This window comes from Hermetia illucens, chromosome 6 (assembly GCF_905115235.1).
Source record: "Hermetia illucens chromosome 6, iHerIll2.2.curated.20191125, whole genome shotgun sequence".
Lineage (NCBI taxonomy): Eukaryota > Metazoa > Arthropoda > Insecta > Diptera > Stratiomyidae > Hermetia > Hermetia illucens.
Window position 1 is genome coordinate 29,307,156 of NC_051854.1, and position 20,395 is coordinate 29,327,550.

General features: G+C 39.7%; 1 protein-coding gene across 2 annotated transcripts in view; it reads left to right on the top strand.

Annotated features, from left to right (window-relative positions):
• Window positions 1-20,395, top strand: part of LOC119658730 (protein kinase C-binding protein 1) — a 43,924-nt gene that overhangs the window by 11,408 nt on the left and 12,121 nt on the right. For both annotated transcript variants that reach the window (XM_038066392.1, XM_038066393.1), the window contains 6 exons: window positions 786-2,006; window positions 2,070-2,248; window positions 2,309-2,387; window positions 17,856-18,036; window positions 18,120-18,463; window positions 18,637-20,242. In XM_038066392.1, coding sequence (XP_037922320.1) covers window positions 792-2,006; window positions 2,070-2,248; window positions 2,309-2,387; window positions 17,856-18,036; window positions 18,120-18,463; window positions 18,637-20,242 — 3,604 coding nt within the window. In that variant the 5' untranslated portion in view covers window positions 786-791. The remainder of the gene's footprint in view (window positions 1-785; window positions 2,007-2,069; window positions 2,249-2,308; window positions 2,388-17,855; window positions 18,037-18,119; window positions 18,464-18,636; window positions 20,243-20,395) is intronic.

Consider the following 20,395-nt stretch of genomic DNA (forward strand, 5'->3'; position numbering starts at 1 on the left):
TCTTTTCATTTAGTAGCATTCATTTGGTCCCCTTATGAAAATATCGCTTAGTTTAAAAATACACTCGTTGCTGAGTTGGTCCTATTCGCTCTGTACAAGCCCAATTAGAGATTGAAAATTAGCTGTTATAAGACTTGAGGTTTTATCCACGGCAAAGGCAACTTATCAGACGCTGTCCCACCTGGACGAAACCGACGGTTTAATTTCGCAATTTTATTTACTTGCCCAAGACAGAGGGGTCCGTGGACAACAACCGTGTAAGTTGCTTCGCAAGTGGTCCGGTCCGACACAGAGTCTGTGGCAGACTTAGGACTGCCTCAATCCTTAAATAAAATTTAGTCCAGCTTTGGCCGGCTTTAGGCCTGAATTTTAGTTCGGTAATTGTGTTCTTAAATTTATATAAGGCAGCAAATACCACCTTGTAGCCACTTCGGCTCTCAGAACAGAGGTGAGGCTACGCCTGAAGAGTACCCTCTGCCTTGGACAAAACCTCAAGAGTAATTTTGCATCTTAGTTGCTTGCCCAAGACCGAGGGGTCCTTGGACCACAATCATAGAAGTAAGTTGCTCCCCAACCCGTCCGGTCCGACTTAGGACTCTCTCAATTCTTACCCAAAATTTAGCTGTTAAAATTTCCTGGGAGACTATGGAGACCTCTTTCTATAATCGTGTAGTTTGTAGTTTAATAATTTTGTAACAACAATGAGTTCTCAGACGACATTAAATAAGAAATCAATTATTTAGTTCTAAATGTTTAAGTTACTCATGAATATTGATATTATTTAGATCGCAATGGATTCATTTTCGCAAATGTCAATGGATAGTGAAGACAGTATCCCTAAAAATGTCTACGAAGAAGTTATTGTGGATTCTACCATTCACCCATTCGAACCAAGTGATGCTGCCGATTACCACAACTGTCCTTCGAACAGCAAATCTAATGCGCCAGCATCGGAAAGTGAAGATGAAACCGATGACGATGAAATGGAAAGTACATCACGTTCATCAACAACCCCATCGCCCTTAAATAATACACCAAACATCAGTAAGGCTGACGGAGCGGAAACATCAACGCCATTGCAACCGGAAAAAGGCCAAGCTAATTCGGCTGATGATCAGAAAACGGCGAATCTTAAACTTGTGCTAAAAAAATCGCCGGAGTATCAACTGGTCAATCCGTCACCAAATTCAACAAATAACAAAATATTCTTAGTAACGTTGGTGCCAAACGCTAATGCGTCACCAGTGTATTCAACTGCCAAATATTCAGTTGCAACAAGTGAACCGAAATCGTCGCTGGTGTCAGTTAATACAAAAACTGTTCAAATAAATGAGTCAGACTCTTTGGATGGGCATCAGGATGAACTTTCTAAGCTTGAAGTAATGAAGTTGTCCGTTGATCAAAAACCACTGAAAACTTACGGTAGGTCCTCGACAGCATTATTGACAAGCCCTGAAGAATTGAAAATTGAATCAGAAAAAATTGCTACAATTTCGACAAAAGACGAGACAGACGTAGACTCGGTAAAGTCGGAAGCCGACGCAAAGCCGAGTACTCCGAAAATCAAGCGTGAATTACAGCAACTACAAAAAACAGTGAACGAATCAAAAATCTTATCAGAGTTCATGAGCGATAGTATGGGGAAAGGACGAAAAGCCAGAAAAGTTCCTTTAAAAGGCGGTGAAAGCGAAGGATCGCCACTTATGCATCCAGTGCGGTCTCGAAGTCGAAGTTGTAGTAAATCGCGGGTCGATTCACCAACAGAGAGCTTTGAAAAGCTAGGACGGTGGCCATCGGAAGAGAAAATTTTGAAACGACAAAATATGCGTTCACAAAACAGTGAATTTGTTCAGAAGCAAAAGAATTTTCTAAATAGTATCCAAGGAGATGACGGCACTGATAACTCTGATGGTGAAACATCAATAACTGATGGAAAATCATCGTCACACTCAAATACGGATAGTCAACCAATAATACCAAAACGTGAGCTGCACACACCACCGAAGGTAAATTAATTTGATTCCTCATAGCTTAATTTAAATTTCTTACATTCGAACTACAATTTTCAGCCTGGTTGGGACATGTTCTGTTTTAAATGTCATTCTGGGGATGAACTGATGCCATGTTCCAAATGCATTCGTTCTTACCATGTAAAATGTGTGAAAAATGCAGCGCCTTCTAAGGCAAATACAACTTGGATGTGTCCAGAATGTTTGGCAATTGAAAATTGTCTTAAGTCATCAACAAGGTGATTTATTTTTATTATTGAATTATGTACATTTTTCATGTTGATGTTTGTTTCGTTCAGATCCAAGGTGAATATTTCGCACGATAATTTGTCGCAACTGCTGCAGTTTGCTTTGAAACGAATGCAACAATCGAAAGGGGTAAGTGGACACGGTTATATAACGTTTGTTTTGTTGTTAACATTTAAATTGAGAGGGAATATTTAAAAAAATCACCTCAATCTTTGAGATCGAATGATATAGTTATATGTGAGGTATAGCGGAGACTACCTATGAACTGAAGTATACATTTATTGTACAGCGACAAAGTAACTCCAGATTGTTGATAACAGTTGGTCCTTTTTAATTTACCATTCTATGTGAAATGTGAACGAATTTACGGTCTCTTGTCGTCCCAATTCAAGTTGTTGTTATTCATCTGTTACTATATATCGCCAATTGTTACGGAGATATATAGATGGATAGAGATATAGATGTAACCTTCTTCTCTACCCGATGCTTTCCCAGTGTTCTCTCACGATTTGTAAACATTTCCATTATTAATTATAAAGTCTTCCCTACCTGGCATGGAATGCCTTGCTATTGTGGGGGAGGTGATGTGAGAATTCATGTAAACTATTCTTCATATACAGTTGCTAATATTGGGTTGGGAAAAAGAAATGTCGTATTTTGTCAATAGACGGCGACACTTATCGCATCGGGTCATACTGTACGGCGATTTGAAGACGACAATCTGTGCTACAAGTGTCTTTTTGACAGTGTTGTGATGGCACCAAGTGATTACCATCTCTTTCGGTCCATGCAAAACGCTCGTGGTGCCACTAAGTTGGCCTCAAAAGAGGATTGTGAAAACTGGCTGTCTGAGTTTTTTGCAAATAAGGAGGGGGGTTTTATAAGGGGGGATAATGAAGTTGCCTTCTAAATGGCAACAAGTTTGCGAACAAAACGGCGCATATTTGACTTAAATCGGATAATTCTAAGTATGTTAAATAAAGCGTCAAATTTCGATTACAAATACATTTCTTTTTCCCCAATCGAATATTATCTATGTAAAAAGGCACCTCCTTATTAGTATTGTGAATTCACTTTTTGCTCGATATTGGAGTGAATTTTGTCTCTTTCTCGGATGGGCTTGCCTTTGGATTTTAATTTCCCAATAAATATTAATATCCTCCTTACCGTCATATTTTTATCTTTATCACTTATTTGAAATTAACATTTACTTTGTCGAATTTGTACAATTCAAAGCGACATTTTCTTGATAATTCGGAATGTTTCTCTGATTTCTTTTTGTATTCAAATAAATTCCATTGTAAAGCCCTCGCTAGTATTATACATTAAAATACGTCGGTAAACAAGCTAGATTGCACAAATTTAGTTGCTCGTAAGCATGACGTGTACGCCGATGCTTGGCTTTGCCACATGTTAAAATGCATAGGTTGTTCGTATGAGCGAATTGCGTGTCTTGCTCACGCACACATCTTTGATCAGAGTGGCTTCGGTGCTTGCACCCGAGTATTTTCCATTGTCGAAAATTGACGGCCTAAAAATAAAAGCAGCATATGGTCGAATGAATCAGAAATTAAGTAAACAAGTTATTCGAATGTTCACCCAACATATGATAATTAAATTTGGTAGATAGAAATTTTAAATTGCTCGGAGGAGATGATGTGTAAATAAACTTCAATTGATGTTAATGCACTCTTCAATCATTAACGTGCTTTAAGTTTTCTTCTCATAAGAAAAGCCAATTAGTCGATGTTTTATCAGATCTAAAAGACCACTTGATGAAATATCTACTAATTGGCCTTTTTTATGAAAAGAAAAATTACACAGATATATTGGAAGATACAAAAAAATCAGGGCATCGACCTTCGAGATCAACTATCAGCTATACTTTCTTTAGATATGCCGCAAAGTTTAAGATATTTCGCTCTCAATAAAAAATCCTTGAATGGCAGGATAGTAACCTTCAGGATAATGATCTATATGATGACGACGACCTTTGATGGCTATATAAAGCTATTATACTTGCCAAGTGTATTACTTCTCGTTATATGTAGAGATAAAATATCGGATAGTTTTAATTTTGTTGATTATGCTGGTTGAATTTCATAGGGACTTGCAAGGAGTGTTCTGTTTGCTTCCCCTAGAACATCTATATGGTTTAGAGAGTATTTATAGAAAAAAAATTGGCTCTCTATGTTTTGTTATTTTCATTCGCTATTCGCATACTTTCATATGTACCTTCTAGTCATGAAATGTCCGGAATTTTTCAATGAAACGTAAACGGTGCGATTATTAATCACACTTTCGGGACGAGCTGTCATACAATTCGTCTTATACCTAAAGTATCCTTCATAAGGTTCTGCGTTGGTCCGAATGTGAACCAAAATCGGCTACTATCCCTGATGCTCACGATGATTTCAATTTTCTTAACTTTTTGTAATGTTTTCGTTAGTGATACTATCGGATGGACCACTGAAATGCGGCGAATAGTCAACCATAATTATTATTATTATTCTGTTAAGGGAAAACCGCACCGCGTCCTTAAAGAACTATTGTGTCCCTTTTACTGGTTATTGTGTACCTATTAATGATAGTATCTCAAGCAAGCCTATAACAGTCAGGAACTTTAGTATATTCCCTACTTCCAAATCTTTCAACTTTGTATTTGGTATTAAGTGTTCTGCCAGATGCCTCGACCTACTTTGTACAAGTTCCGGACACTGTCCCAGGACGTGTATAGAGGTTTCATCATACTCCGCACAAAACTCTAGCTTCCCTAGGTGATAGTTTAGCCGACAGTGACCAATGAGAATTCCTACTATGATTCCCTCAACTGTTCTTCTTCATTTTTTAGTGGCATAGCCATGAAATCGTTTCCAATTCCACAGAAGGTTTCTGGCTCATGCAAAGGCGTCCTTGCTCCCTTCTTGACTAGTTCATCCGCTGCCTCATTGCCTTCCAACCCGGCATGGTCTGGAACCCAGAGGATACAGACGTTGTTGGACGAACCGGGCGTATTCAGTCTCTCAAGGCATTCCCATACCAGTTAAGAGTTCACCTGGTTAGACCTAAGTGCCTTGATCGATGCTTGGCTATCGGTGAGAATAGCAATGTTCTGCCCCCTGTAGTTCCTTTGGAAATTAAAGGAGGCACATCTGTCTATGGCATATATTTCCGCCTGGAATATGTTAGTGTACCTATCTATTGGCTCGATGTACATTTCACTTGCACCAATGACACCGGCACCCACTCCCTCTGCTGTGAGGGATCCGTCAGTGTACCAAGTAATGCTGCGAAAATGCCATTTACTCCGGGTGATTTCAGTGGTTTAAAAGTTCCCACTGCCCACCTTAGCTTAGCTTCTGAGCATACCTAATAATAATACAGACCAATTAAAATTCTCGTGCCCTAGTGTTGTGGTGCCAAACTATTCCACATTGTGAAACTTTGCAGAACACAGCAAACACAACAAGAAAAGTTTGACAATATCTCATATGCGGTTATTTTGAATGAAGAATTTCAGGTACTTATTGATCAGAAAGTATGTATGACGTTGAAGAAATCGCCACCACATTTTTATATCGAAAGTACACTGGACGGGAATCTCACCAGAATCTCATGTATAAGGGTGTAATTAACGTTTACTGATTTTAGAATGCACACAATGTATAGCTAAATAAATTCCATTGGAGTAAATTGTGTACCATCGTTGTTTATGCGCGAATGTCATTGTCTCTTTTGCTGTGATCTTTGGCATTGTGTCGTTGAGTTTCCGTCACCTATAATTGCAAAGTTTAGTTCTTTCTAAGATTCTGTAAATTCTGTATGCATTCGTGACCCTAGAACGTCACTGTTTGGCGAATTTTCCAGCGGTGATATTGTTGGCAATGAGGTTATTTTCGGTGCTAACAGGGACGTGCAGATGGCATCGAGTATCGCTCCGTCACAGTTTAATACGTACGTCTACACATAGTATTCAATATCTATTGAAAAGCTATCCATTGCTTCATTTGACGAATTCCTGGGTGCACCACGGGAAACTTCACGAGAACATGTTTGGAATCAGTAATTGGTCGTTGTACGTCATTTAAGTGTTGATCACGGCCAATATATTTCATCGATTGAAATTGTGCCTGAATACCAGGTTAGACTTATCTCATGTTTTCCCATCATTTCTAACAAACTTGTTTACTCCGCATAATGTTGTTTTTATAATTTTTCAGCGTTGCTGATTTGTAACATGTTCACTGACTGATCTTCTGGATCAATTTTGACAGTTGATCTACTTATTAAAAATCCGTTGTCCGAACAAACTCGATGTTGAAATCGTATTCCTATGGTTATGATCACGCTTACATCTTGTTTCCTGTAAATAAGGTGACTACTAGCGGTGATCAGTAAGAAGGCAGCAATACCAGTTAAGCTTGCGTTTGCGTCTGGTTGCAATGTGCCAACAACAAAGAACTTGAACTTCTTTTAAGCCTTGTTGCCCTTTGCCTGCCCATGTGAACTCATTCTTTCCCTAAATGTTATTTCAACGATTCAAAAGAGAGGATTTGTTTCATAAGCTTTTTTATAATAGTCGGATAATTTCTAGAACCTCTCGTACTTCGCTTTAATTTGGTTTATCGCCGAAATTGTGTGATTGGTTGAGCTTTGACTGTATTAGGCTAAATGAAATTGCATCGTTGGTGGCAAAGAACGGATCCCATGTGGAAATTTCATTTGACACCGGCTTAAATGGTGTCCCTTTTGTAAATTTTCTGATGTCGAGTATAGGAGTTACGCTCAGTTTCCAAATATTTGTTTGATGTTTGACAACGGGTTTCATACTAGCATCGCATGATGTCCGTTGAATAATATGCGCTGCGCACAAATGAGCCAACCTCGTTTGTTTTTGTTTCGACCACGGTTGGTGTTGACCTGGCATTGAATTTCTTCGGTATATTCCCTGGGGTTCGTTCTTGAGTTTCAACTTCACCCTTTGTTTTGGAACGTCCTTGTACTGTATCGTGGTAAAAGCAGAAAATCATATTAGGTGTACAAATAAGTTTTCGCGGTTTGTCAAAAGATTGCCCCACCAGAAGGTTATGGAGAAATTGTCAGATGTAAAACGTAATATCCCAAGTTTCGTCATCCGGCAACACCATAACCTTAAAGTACTAGTGATTCCGTATCAGCATCACGTAATTTTTTTCGTGCAAAAATGTCAAGTTTTGTGCCGAATAAGCATCATTTGCGGGAACTTTTGATTTACTTCTTTAATTTGAAAAAATCTGCAGCTGAGGCGCATCGATTGCTTCTAGAAGCATATGGTGAAGCTGCTTTAAGTGAGAGAAGTTGTCAGGAATGATTTCAAAAGTTTAAGAACGGTGAGTTTTACGTGAAGGACAAAGAACGCAGTGGAAGGCCGAAAGTGTACGAAGACATGGAATTAGAAGTACTATTGGAGGAAGATTCGTCCCAAACGCAAAAAGAACTTGCACTTACATTACAAGTGACTCAACAAGCAATTTCACATCGTTTAAAATCGTTAGGAATGATTCAAAAACAAGGAAATTGGGTGAAATGCTGCTTGCCAGGAATCCTCCGAAGAATTTTTGGCCCCCTACATGAGGATGGACGATTCCGTAGCCTACACAATGACGAAATATATGAGCGATACCATGACCGTCCGGTTGTGGATAAAATCCGGCTCAGTAGGTTACGGTGGGCGGGTCACTTAATCCGTATGGATGAAGATGATCCCACCCGGAAAGTCTATAAGGGCAATATCTATGGTAGGAAAAGAAGACGAGGCAGACCCTGCCTAAGATGGAGCGATGGCGTGGGCCAGGACGCCAGACAGCTTTTAGGGATATCGAATTGGTGGACCTCGGCGCAAAACCGGGATGTCTGGAGTTCCTTATTAAGGCAGGCCTAGACCGGATACCGGTTGTTGCGCCGTTGATGATGATGATGAGGAATAAAAAAAAGAGTTTTTTGCATCGTATAGTCACTGGTGACGAAAAATGGATTCACTACGATAATCCAAAGAAGAGAAAGTCATGGGTTAAGCCCGGCGAACCATCAACATCGACAGCTAAGCCGAATATTCATGGAAAAAAACTTATGCTGTGTATTTGGTGGGATCAGCTTGGTGTCGTGTATTATGAATTGCTGAAACCAAGCGAAACCATTACTGGAGCTCTCTACCGAACACAATTGATGAGATTGAGTCGGGCACTTAAGGAAAAACGCGCCCATTACTACTCCAGACACGACAAAATTATTCTTTTACACGATAATGCTCGTCCACATGTTGCGGCGCCGGTAAAAACATACTTGGAAACACTCAACTGGGAAGTTTTACCCCACCCGCCGTATTCACCAGACTTAGCCCCTTCCGATTATCACCTGTTCCGGTCGATGGCACATGGTCTGTCTGAGCAGCGCTTCACATCATATGAAGACACCAAAAATTGGGTAGATTTGTGGATAGCGTCAAAAGATGAAGAGTTTTTTCGACGGGGTATCCGAATGTTGCCAGAAAGATGGGGAAAAGTAGTGGCAAATGATGGAAAATACTTTAAATAAAACGTAATGTACTGTTCCTTCACAATAAATTCCTAATTTTTTATAAAAAACCGCGGAAACTTATTTGTACACCTAATACATCCATTCATTTTCTTCGATCCAAACCGTATATTGTTATATTATAATGTGTTGTGGAACCAGAGTTTTGTTCTGTTTTAAGGTTGAAGTACAGTTACGTTCTTTGGGCGTAACCTCACCGCTTTCTTAAGATACGGATTGATTGTGCGATAAAGTGTCCCCATGGAGCCCGCCATTTATATAAGTTCATTTTATTTGATGGTAACGTCATACGCCTCTTAGTGCAGTAAATTTGCGTGAAATGCAAAAGTTTGAACGTGCATAATATTTGGATTTCATTCAAATTTCCCAGTTATGCGTTATACTGTCCTTTATATCAGTACCAAATTCTGTATTTCTAGGATGAAATTAAGGTGGGTTTTCGGGTAAAATTCTAAAGTATAGTAATATGCTATTAGTAATTTTATTTGAGAAGATATCGGAATGAGATGTATTTTGAGGCCTAGATTTCGTATAGATGCACCATTGTAATTCAGATTTATCGGCTGGATAGGTTCTGAAAACGAGACCTGATTCACTTTTTGGGGCACACATTTTCAGCCCTAACTCTCCTACGTTTCACTTAATATCGGAAATAAGATCAGTTTCGGAAAGTACTAATCGCATCCTTGATTTGATACCTCTCGCGACCATATTCGGTGAAAAGAAATGCACAACCCCCTTCGCACGTATGGAGGGGCCCCTTCAAACAACGCAAAATGGCTCACTCGCTGCATGTAAAGGGACACACAGACCACATGTTCTCACCAAATTTCGTGACAATCGGCTTAGCTGCTTCGGAGTAAATCGGCTGTGGCAGACAGACATTGAATCCATTTTCACAAGGTTTTGTTTCACACAAAACGTTAAAAAATATACGACAAAGGACATTGCTTGAATTGTATTCATAGTTTTACGGAAAAGTTGCTTATGGAAACAATGTAAAAGCTACACTCCATTGAAGGTTTATGTATTTAATTATATCTTCTTTTTCTTCAGCCTTTGTCCCGTTCACAAGCGGGGTCGGCTCGTCGTGATCGGCTTCGCCATTTGGCTCTATCAAATGCCTGATCTGGGTGCAATCTCGAGGCTTTCAAATCCCCATCCAGCGTATCAAGCCACCGTTGCTTAGGTCTGCCTTTTGGTCGTTTACCATCGACTTCGATGTTCAGACCAATCTTTGCAAGTGAATTCTCGTTTGCACGAATTGCGTGACCATACCATCGAAGACGCCTCTCTCGCAACTTTTCCACGATCGGTGCAACCCCATAACGATCGCGGATATCCTCGTTTCGGATGTGATCTAAACGTGTGACGCCACTAGTCCAACGTAGCATCTTCGTCTCCATTACCGCGAGACGCCGTTCATTGTCTTTTATGGTCGGCCAACACTCAGAACCATAGAGAGCGACTGGACGGACAACATTGCGGTAAATTTTAGATTTGAGACGTTCGTTGATACGTCGATCACAAAGGACACCAGTTGTGGAACGCCACTTCATCCAGGTTGCGTTAATGCGTGAAGCAATTTCATAACGCAGTTCTCCATTGGCTGATAGCGTTGACCCGAGGTATTTAAATCGCTCAGATCTGGGCAGATCACTGCCGCTGACAGTGATTGTGCCTGTTTCATGGGGATCGGTCGTCAAAAATTCAGTTTTGTTTAAATTCAATCTGAGACCGTGTTGCATGAGGCGATCATTCCATTTTTGAACAAGTTGCTGGAGATCATTTTTGCTATCAGATGCTAGGAAAACATCATCTGCATAAAGCAGTGTGTAGGGCGCTGGACGTTGGATATCCCGTGTGACGGTGTCCATAACAAGGACAAAGAGGAGTGGTGAGAGGGCACTTCCTTGATGAACTCCAACAGAGACACGAAGCGGTTTTGATACACCCGCCATACTTCGAACTTTACTTTTCGGATCGTGGTAGAGCAATTGAACCCAGCGCACGAGTTCTTCTGGTACGAAGTGTTGTCGTAAAGCATACCAGATGAGTTCGTGTGGTACACGGTCAAACGCTTTCTCTAGATCCAGAAAGGCAATGTAAAGAGGGCGATGCTTCTCACGGTGTTTCTCCATGAGTAACCGCGCAGCGTGTATTGCGTCAGTAGTTCCGCAGTTCTTGACAAATCCAGCTTGATTCACGGTTATTTCAACGATTTCGCGAATACGGTTGTCAAGAATGCGTTCAAAAATCTTCATGGTATGGGAAAGTAACCGGATCGGACGGTAATTTGAACATTCTGCTGGACTACCTTTCTTTTTCCATATTGGAACAGTGGTACTTTCTTGCCAGTCAGATGGTGCTCTTCCTTCCTGAATAACCCGGTTAAAGAATTCACTCAGCCACGGTGTTGGGTCCCAGCTCTTTGCTTTCCAGAGCTCAGATGCGATGTCGTCAGGTCCTGTTGCTTTCCCCGATTTCATTTGTTTTATTGCCTCCTCGACTTCAGTTGCGCTGACTGGTGGAACTGCTCCAAATGTCGGCAATGATTGTGGAAGTGGAGGATGAGCAAATTCTTCAGTTGAAATCTGCTCGAAGTATTCTCGCCATCTATCCGTCGCGGCTCGACGATCAGTAAGCAAAGTACCGTTCTTGTCATTAACACAACAGAAGTGTTCGATATCCTGTGTGCGTTTATCACGGCTTTTAGCAAGTCGGTACAGATCTCTCTCGCCATCCCGAGTGTCCAGTTTATCGTAAAGATTTTTGAAATGGTTCGCTCGGGTGACAGCGACCGCTTTCTTTGCTTCCCGGTTGGCATTCTTATAAATTTGCCAATTAGCAGGCGTTTTATCGTCGAGAAATTTGTGGTAGAGGCGTTTCTTTTCACGGACCTTCATTTCAACATCATCATTCCAAAGCCAAGTATCTCGGTTGATGTACCGCTTACCCGGCTTGGTGACCCCGAGGGTTGCAGAGGCCGCTTTGTGGATCGTGTCTTTCATTTGGTTCCATGATTCTTCCACATTCGTAATGGTTGGCAATCGCATGAGTGAGACCACTTCTTCGTTCTTCTCACCAAATCGCCACCATTTAATGCGCGGCGGGCCAGTGCGTTCCTCACGCCGTTTTATCGGTGGCTTAATTCGCAGGACAGCAATCAACGGCCGATGTTGAGGTGCGATGGTCTCATAGGGAACGACTTTGCAATCAGTGACAGTGGTAAAATGTTGACGTCTTATGAGAATATAGTCGATTTGCGTTTTATTGTTCCCACTATAAAATGTGGGAAGATGAGACAATCGTTTGATGAACCATGTATTCATAAGTACAAGGTCATGGGTGTCCGCAAAATCGATTATACGCTCGCCACCTTCGTTGCGCGCTCCGAACCCCTTTCCCCCATGGCACCTGTTACCGTCTGCCTTTTCACCCACATGACCGTTAAGGTCGCCGGCAATGATTATGTAATCGTCAGCAGGCACGTGACAAGTCTTTTCATCGAGAAGTTGCCAGAATGCATTTTTCTCGGCATCAGGTCGGCCTGTCTGTGGTGCATACGCGGTGAAGAAGTGAATAGTGCGATCAGCTGATATAATGGTGAGCTTCATCAGCCGATCCTCAAATCGTTCGACTTCTTTAATGGCATCACGGAAACCCTCTGAGATGGCAATGCCAACACCATATTGAGTGTGTGGGTTACCAAAATAGAGAAGTTTGTAGCCATTTTTACCGCGTTCGCGTTCAATGTCGCAGCTTTTGGAACCAGACCATCGGGTTTCTTGCAGTGCGCAGATGTCAATGCACCTTTTCCGAAGGGCTCTTGCGAGTTCCTCGGTCTTTCCAGTTAGGGTACCAACATTTAGCGTGCAGACACGTATTTGTTTTGTTCGTTGTGTGCGGACTAATTTAATTATATCTTACTTTAAATCTTAATTCATTGCTGGAAAAGTGCAACACATTCTTATCGGGTTGGGATCTGGAATGTTCGCGAGCCAAGGTAAAGATTCTACCTCAAAATCTTTAACATTCACTACCTGTAAAAAGAAAAATACTGGGCCATTGTTAATCAATGAAGAAAATAAATATAATATCGTTAATACTTACATTAGGAGCGATGTGCATTATCGAACTTTCCACTTAACGCTTCAATGGTGGGAATCAAACCATCTTGCAGAATTTCTTTACATTTGAACGCGTTTATATGGGCGTCCAGCATCAACATTTCTCCAGGTCCGTGTCCTATTATGCACATCCACACTATATCATACGCAGGATGTTTTACGAATGATAACATGCGTTCATCGATATACCGCTCTCCTTTTCTTTGGCGGCGAACTAGGGCTACACAATTTGGTACAATCAATCCAAATTTGTACTCAGAAAAAAGTGACCCTTTTCCAGTTTCGCCCAGTAGAGTCGCCTATATTTCATGACTTTTGTCAGAGAAGATGTTTGGCAGGTTTTCAGGAAGGAAATTCAAGCTCAGTCAGGCGACCCTACATCGTTCGCAGGCTCATCTTGCACGAGGTTAATTCCTCTCTTTTAATTTGTGGAGCCGTTTTAAATCGATTTCGGAGGCTGATCCGACTAATTTCCCAACAATTGCGATCCTTGCGATCCACTTCCTTTTTTCCAGTCTAAACTTCCTGTCTATAAATAAAGTTTGAGAAAAAATCGCGCAGTTGACTCATTTTTCTTTAATCTGCACAGGTAAAGATTCCTCTTTCAAAGCTTAACTTTGCATTTAACTTTGCGTTCCTGTTCGTTGCAATACGTTTAATTCTCGGAAAACTGACTCGAAAGCAAGGGGCTTACTCGAATCCGCGGCATTTAATTAAGGAAATATCAAATATTCGTTAAACAATAGTTTGGCGTGTAAGATTTACCTGAAGTGAGAAAATGAGTTGAAAGAAACCAGAAAAACTGGTTTATAAAAGGTGCATGAAATTTGCTGGCGCTGGGTGTATAATGCAAAGACACAAAGAACAATTAAAGATCACTTTTCCTAGTAAAAGTAGATAGTGAATATCATTTCTTCATTACATTGTATTGATAATCCGGCAGTTGCGCGGTTCCGTCTGATTGTCAAGATTATACTATGTTTGGTTTTGGAGTTTTTACAATAATAACAATCGATGGCGGAATCAATTCCGAAGCCGAAGTGGCACCCTAGGATCAATGTGGGTAACATTGTGTTTTCCTTGGGTTATTACCTATTTTTTTCAGTTACTCCTTCACAGCTGAGTCGATTGGTATCTGATATCCAATGAAGACACAAATCCCTTTGTCACCAGCGAGATTTGAATTGCGACCGCCAGTTGCGAGTTTTCAAATATTTGCATTTTAATTGCAGTGATGTCTGTGCTACAGTACTTAACTTGTTGATGATGAACAGACATTTGCTGCATTTACACTCTTTCGCTGTGAGAACTATTTTGATCTAATTGTGGAACGTGAAACGATATTCACGAGCTTGAAGTAGTCGATCGATTTCAACGGTTGTCTTGCGATTTCAGGTAGTTGATTTCACAAGAATTATCATGCACTTTTGCTTGTGTTGGCCATCTTGTAACGTCATGGCGAGCAGTATTTTGATGTGATTCTCCATAAATTTAGTTCAATTCCTTATAACATGTTCTGATTATGAAATTCCATAAAGGGAGGAAGAATATTGACTCTATTGTGTCCTTCGCTAGTGTGGTCAACTGTTGGAGTCCGAGTAGCTCATTGTAACAGGGGATCTTTTGTTATTCCTCAAAAAGTAAAGAAATAACCGCAATTTTCTAAAATTTTTGCTTTAGAACTATATCCGATCATATCGAAAGGTCCGCCGAGCATTTAACATCTGCGAGCCGCTACGGTCACGCTGCTCCCAGGGCAGAGGTGAGGCAGCATCTCACGATTTGCCTCTGCCCTGGTAAGAAACCGTAAAGCCGTCATCGCTTGACATTTCTATAACACAGTGCCAAATAGGTATTAATGAGAGAACTTTTCATCCAAGAGTGGAAAAAAAAATCCATAAGGATATAATACATAGTACAATATTTTCACACACAGGGAACAGGGAATCATGATTTTTCGGAATGAGCTTTATTTCACTTAGAAGTTATCTTTGCATGGCATAATTGAAGTTGTCTACCACACTCAGAATCGAAATCATCTTTTCATATCAAAGCCAGCCGAGAGAATAGTTTTGAAATTGATAGTCGGCATCAGCACAGGGAATATTACGTAGACCAACGGCATACACACATCCACCAGCAGCCGCCATTTATACCAATCTATAACATTACAATTACTTAAAGCCAAGAATCTGCCTCCGCATATTCACATGTACCCGAAATCAGTTCCTAGTCTAAAGCCAGCCCGGAACCAGCCACAAAAATGTCCACTAGCGGTAATGCCCATAAATTTTTCGCTCACACCCTAAACAAACATGAACTCCTCGTTCATATCCTAAACAAGCTTGTTTGGCCAAATCATTTTCCATTCAATCATCGGTTGCCTGAACAGTCAAAAGTGACAGACAAATTGGATCCCAGCCACGTTACAGCCATCAATCAAATGCGGACTCTTCAGGCTGAACTGAACGTGGATTGGGGGCTTAAAGCCAGCCCGATACTTGGCATCGGCGTTCACAATTGAGCATCGTCACTTGTATTACCAAGTCCGGTAATGTTATATAAGGCGGTGATGTTTGTAATGCGGTACTACTAGGTAATACGATAATGTTAGGTAATGCGGTAATGATAATAGGATATTACAATTTAGGACGATATCACCTTTGTATGAAATATACATCACCTGCCCATCTTTACTCAGCAAAGATTTTTCCTGGTGTCGGCTTTGTTTCGGCTTAGACTGTCGAATGAGAGAATCGCTGTGATTTGTATGTTCAGATAAAATTCTCCGCGTTCTGTTTTCATGATAGATTGAACAGAAAGTTTATTATCATTATACTGAGTTTGCCTATTCTAACGGTTTTTAGTTAGATTAAAAGCCGATTAACAGGCTATCGATCGGTAAGCATAGGCGACAAAGAGTCGATAATAGGCTATTAGTCGGTAAAATGTTAATTCTAGCTAGTGTAACAACTTCACAAAGGATCAATAAAGTACGATGCTCAATCACAAGAAATTTTAAATGTTTTGTACGCAGGCAAAGGACACAAGTTGAATATGCTTAGGTACAACTAAATCGTGGTAAGCCGACCTCACTTGTGAATTGGACCAAGGCTGAAGAGACAGAAGAACTAAATTGTGGTATTTTCTGAATAAAGAGAAGTTGAACACGTTAGATTGATTTTTGGATGCTGTCTGATGGGGTTTTCTTTACTGAAGAGAATATGTCAAGTCCAGCCTCTGGAATCACCGACAAATCCTTAAAAACTGTGGAGAAAAACACCTAAGTGAAGAAATTAGATTAGAAGATGTATTTCCACGTACTTTTTTGAGATCTTTTTGTTTCATGGGAAAATTTTTGAGAGTTTTTTGAAGACCGTAGCTAAAGCTCTCCAAATTCGGGAAGTGTAGCGACTCCAATTTTTATTTAAAAACAAAAATTGTTTAATGCTACATTATTAGCTCATATTCAAAGAATATGAATCTCAATACGGGTGAAAATAACCAAAATCAAAAATTTTGCAGCTGTTAAAAAAAGTATTTCATTTTTCATATTTTTTTTCACAAATTATGCAAAAAAGGGTACCAATATAAATACGATATCATTTCAAATGTTCTTCGTAATTTTATAACCAATCATATTTCAAGATTTCATAATGATCGGTTTAACACTTTTTAAGTTTGAAGTCCTGCAAATGTAAAAAACGTCATTTTGAGAAAAACGCATTTGAAAAAAGGTTATTTTTAAAATCCCTTTTCAGATATGAGCACATTTATCACTTTCAATTTCGAACAAAATATAATTGCACTCATTCAAGGGACTGGCGCCAAGCATCTATAAATACACTATTTACATAGGGCTACGATTTCGTAAGGACATAAAGTGAATAGCTCGTGGGTGTTCGAGCCTGAGCCTGTACCCGATAATTGCTCGGTTCTACGCTCATAAAATCTAAAGTAACTACTAACACCGTCCACTGGTGCTGAGTACTTTCTTGATGTTAACGACGTCCACTGTGGTGTTTGTGAACTTTTAATCGCAGCGTACCATCCCACATTTATTTATTGAGAAACCCATCGCCGGTGCCCCAATTACCCATGTTGTGCATTTCCGCTGTCCCAGTTAACGCTGCCAGGTCAGTTGTGCATTGTTGCTGTTCCAATTATAGCTGCAAGGCCAGATGTTTATTTTTTATGCTCAATACAACTGGAGCAATATTGAATGAAGGTTGGACTTCAAGGCCATTGCTGTTGCTGGCCTGAATAAAATTGGAGCGGTTGCACAAATGAATATCGGAAAATCGTCAAACAGTAACTCTAATTTCGCTTTTGAAATTTCTGCAGCGTCCTCTAGGATAGCTAAGTTAACGGTCTATAGTTTCCTCCCTTAACACTTTACTGACCGGAAGCCAGCGTATTAGTAGACTTTTTGTCGCCGACCCTGCCCGACCAGTACCTTTTAATAGGCTTTCATCACTGACAAAATATATATAGGTTTTGGTATATTATGTAAACTAAAAACGCTTGTCATAACAAAATAAATATATTTTAGCGTTAATATCATGAAAATATATATTCTGTTAGCTCTAATTATGGTATAATAGATAGCGGCCTGTCTGATCATACAAAATACAGTTCGTAAAGTGTTAAGAACCCAAACTATATTCTCTTCTTTTGTTTTTTTTTCGATCGCCACTTGTGGCATAAGTAGTATCTTAAGTTGATACGCAAATTGCGATTATGTACTGTCATCTGACGAAAGTTAATAATAAACCAGTATAAAGAATCCTTTACAATAATTTGCTAGTCTTAGTATGATACGCAAATTGAGATATACTTTTCTTTTTGATATTGTCGCATTATCACATAACTAACCACGTGATTTTATTTGCAGTTTGAATATTTCCTTAGTGACTTCAGCGAAGATGATTACCCTGACTATTCAAAATACATTGTCAACTCAGTGACACTAGATAAGCTGCAGGATCGCATTGAAAAAAAAGTGTACAAATGCACAGAAGAGTTTGCGGTTGAAGCAAAGTGGATTCTTCATAATTGCTCTGTGTATTTTGGGAGTAAGTACCATAATTATTTCTACGATAAGAAATAAATGGTGCACTTGGAATTGCTTTATTATATTTTTTCACTTTCTTTGCAGATAATTCAAAGATCACAAATTTCGCGAAAGGTATTGTTAAAGTATGTCGACAGGAAGTCACCGAAATAGATACATGTTCCGAATGCTATTATAATGCAAACACTCGTAAAGACTGGTTTGTAGAAGTTTGCTCAAAGCCACATATGTTGTTATGGGCTAAATTGAAGGGATTTCCATATTGGCCGGCAAAATCTATGGGAATAAATGGAGCATTGGTTAATGTGAGGTTTTTTGGTGATCATGACCGAGCTTATGTGCCGATTAAGGAATGCTTTCTATATTCGGAAAATGACCCTAATCCGCCGACAAAGCAGAATAAAAAAACTATAAAGGAGTGTATCAAGGTATGTTACATTTCCGTATGTAAAATTTCAAGCTCTGTAAAATTAGATATTAATGGCGTGGCCAGAATGTCATTTTTTTTTTTTTTGATTTGATATACCAATTTTAGATAACTCTAAAAGGTCCATGGATGTGTTACTAATTCAATTGGATTTGATTTTGTCTCTACTTTTAGGAAGTAGATATCCATATTCGGAAAATAATAGCTAAGTTCGGGACATTCGTATATCCACAATTTCGAACAGTCTATGATCCAAGCAAGGAGATGCAGCAGCTTGAAGCTATGATTCCGGGTATTACAGATTCTATAAATAATGCGGAGAAGACTTCGAAACCTGCACTTACTTACAAAATAGTTAAAACAGCGGATAATCATTTGTCAATTATTAAGAAGGACAAGGAGAAAACAGGAGAAGTGGCTAATATAAATGCAGTGTCAGCTGCTGATGCAAACGACGTGACCACAAATGATGCTGATAAAGTCCGAAAGCAAAGGGTACAATCTACTGATTCGAGTCAGTCTAATAATGAAGTTTCAAGCACCTGTGAAACAAATGCTGAAAATACAATTAATCCAGAACCTATTGAAGAAGTTAAAGTTCAAGAAAAGACGGTAGCTCCTATGAAAATACAAGAGCGAATTGACTCGGAATCGACGACGAAAACATATGAAGTTGTTTCGATGATAAGTGATCAAGAGCAAACAAAAGTTAATTCGGTAATATTGAAAAGAAAATGTGACAATTGGAATGCTGTGCCCGCAATTACAACTAAGAAACAGAAAATTGCTTCAGAAGCGACTGAAATGGAAACAGTGTCGCCCAGTGAACCGAATTCCGATAATGGGGCAGAAAATAATGCTCAAGTAACTTCGAATAGTTCCCCACCAAGTCAACCTATCGTTGCTTCAATTAAAAGAAAGCGATCAAGGGAAGATATTCTTGTAAAACCACAGAAACCTAAGTTGGATGAGAACAAGATACCTCCATTGGTGCTCCTTACACCTCAATTTGTCATTGCTTCCCCGAATACTACTGTTCCTACTCAGTCTACGGTGGTGTCTTCAATATCCGCCCTGCCTATTGTCACGAGTTTGAACTCGGCTGTGACAGTAACTATAACACAGTCGCCAGTAGTAACTTGTGCGTCATCTGTTGAATCTACTTCGAATAAACCGCCGGCCACTACTAATAGTCCAATAGTGAGTTTCGAGAATTCGGAAATAAGCATCAAACGCTTGCCAAAAAAATCAGTCCTAACACAGCCGACAGTATCCAACTCATCTCAGGCAATCACGAGTAAAACTAATGAGAAAGTTACGGAGACCGTAGCAACAGCGTCTGCTAAACTCAATGAATCTATCTCAAAGGGCAAGCCCGTATCGAAATCTACTGAGATGACAAAATCTATTGGTCAAGAAACTAACAGTAAAAATGAACCGAAAAAAGTATGTGAACTCATTCCTTTCGAAGAAATTAAAACAGAAAAACCCGATTCAAGTGAACCTACCACCGATTTGGTGGAGGTTCGTTCGAAGACAGCTACACCTGAACATCCAATTCCTAGCAAAAGCGGTGATGGTGATGCTAACAGTGGCAATTTGAACTTTCGGCCTGTTGTTGTAAAAACGGAAATTATGTCGGAGGATGAGGATTTATCAAATGCAAGTCGATCGGAAGAAAATGGTGACAGTGAGAATTCAAATTCAAATATGAAAGCGAATGACCCTGCGAAAGTTGCACCGAAAGTTCCAGTGCCGTCTAATATTTCAAATCAGAAAGGTACGATTAATATTAAGAGAATAGATAAACTTTTTGAGTGCGTCATGCAATTTTAGGTTTTATATGATTTTGGCATTTACTTTAATACTATTTAATGGTAACGGTAATTTCATACCAACTGTATCCAAAATATTGGATTGGTCTATTTAATAT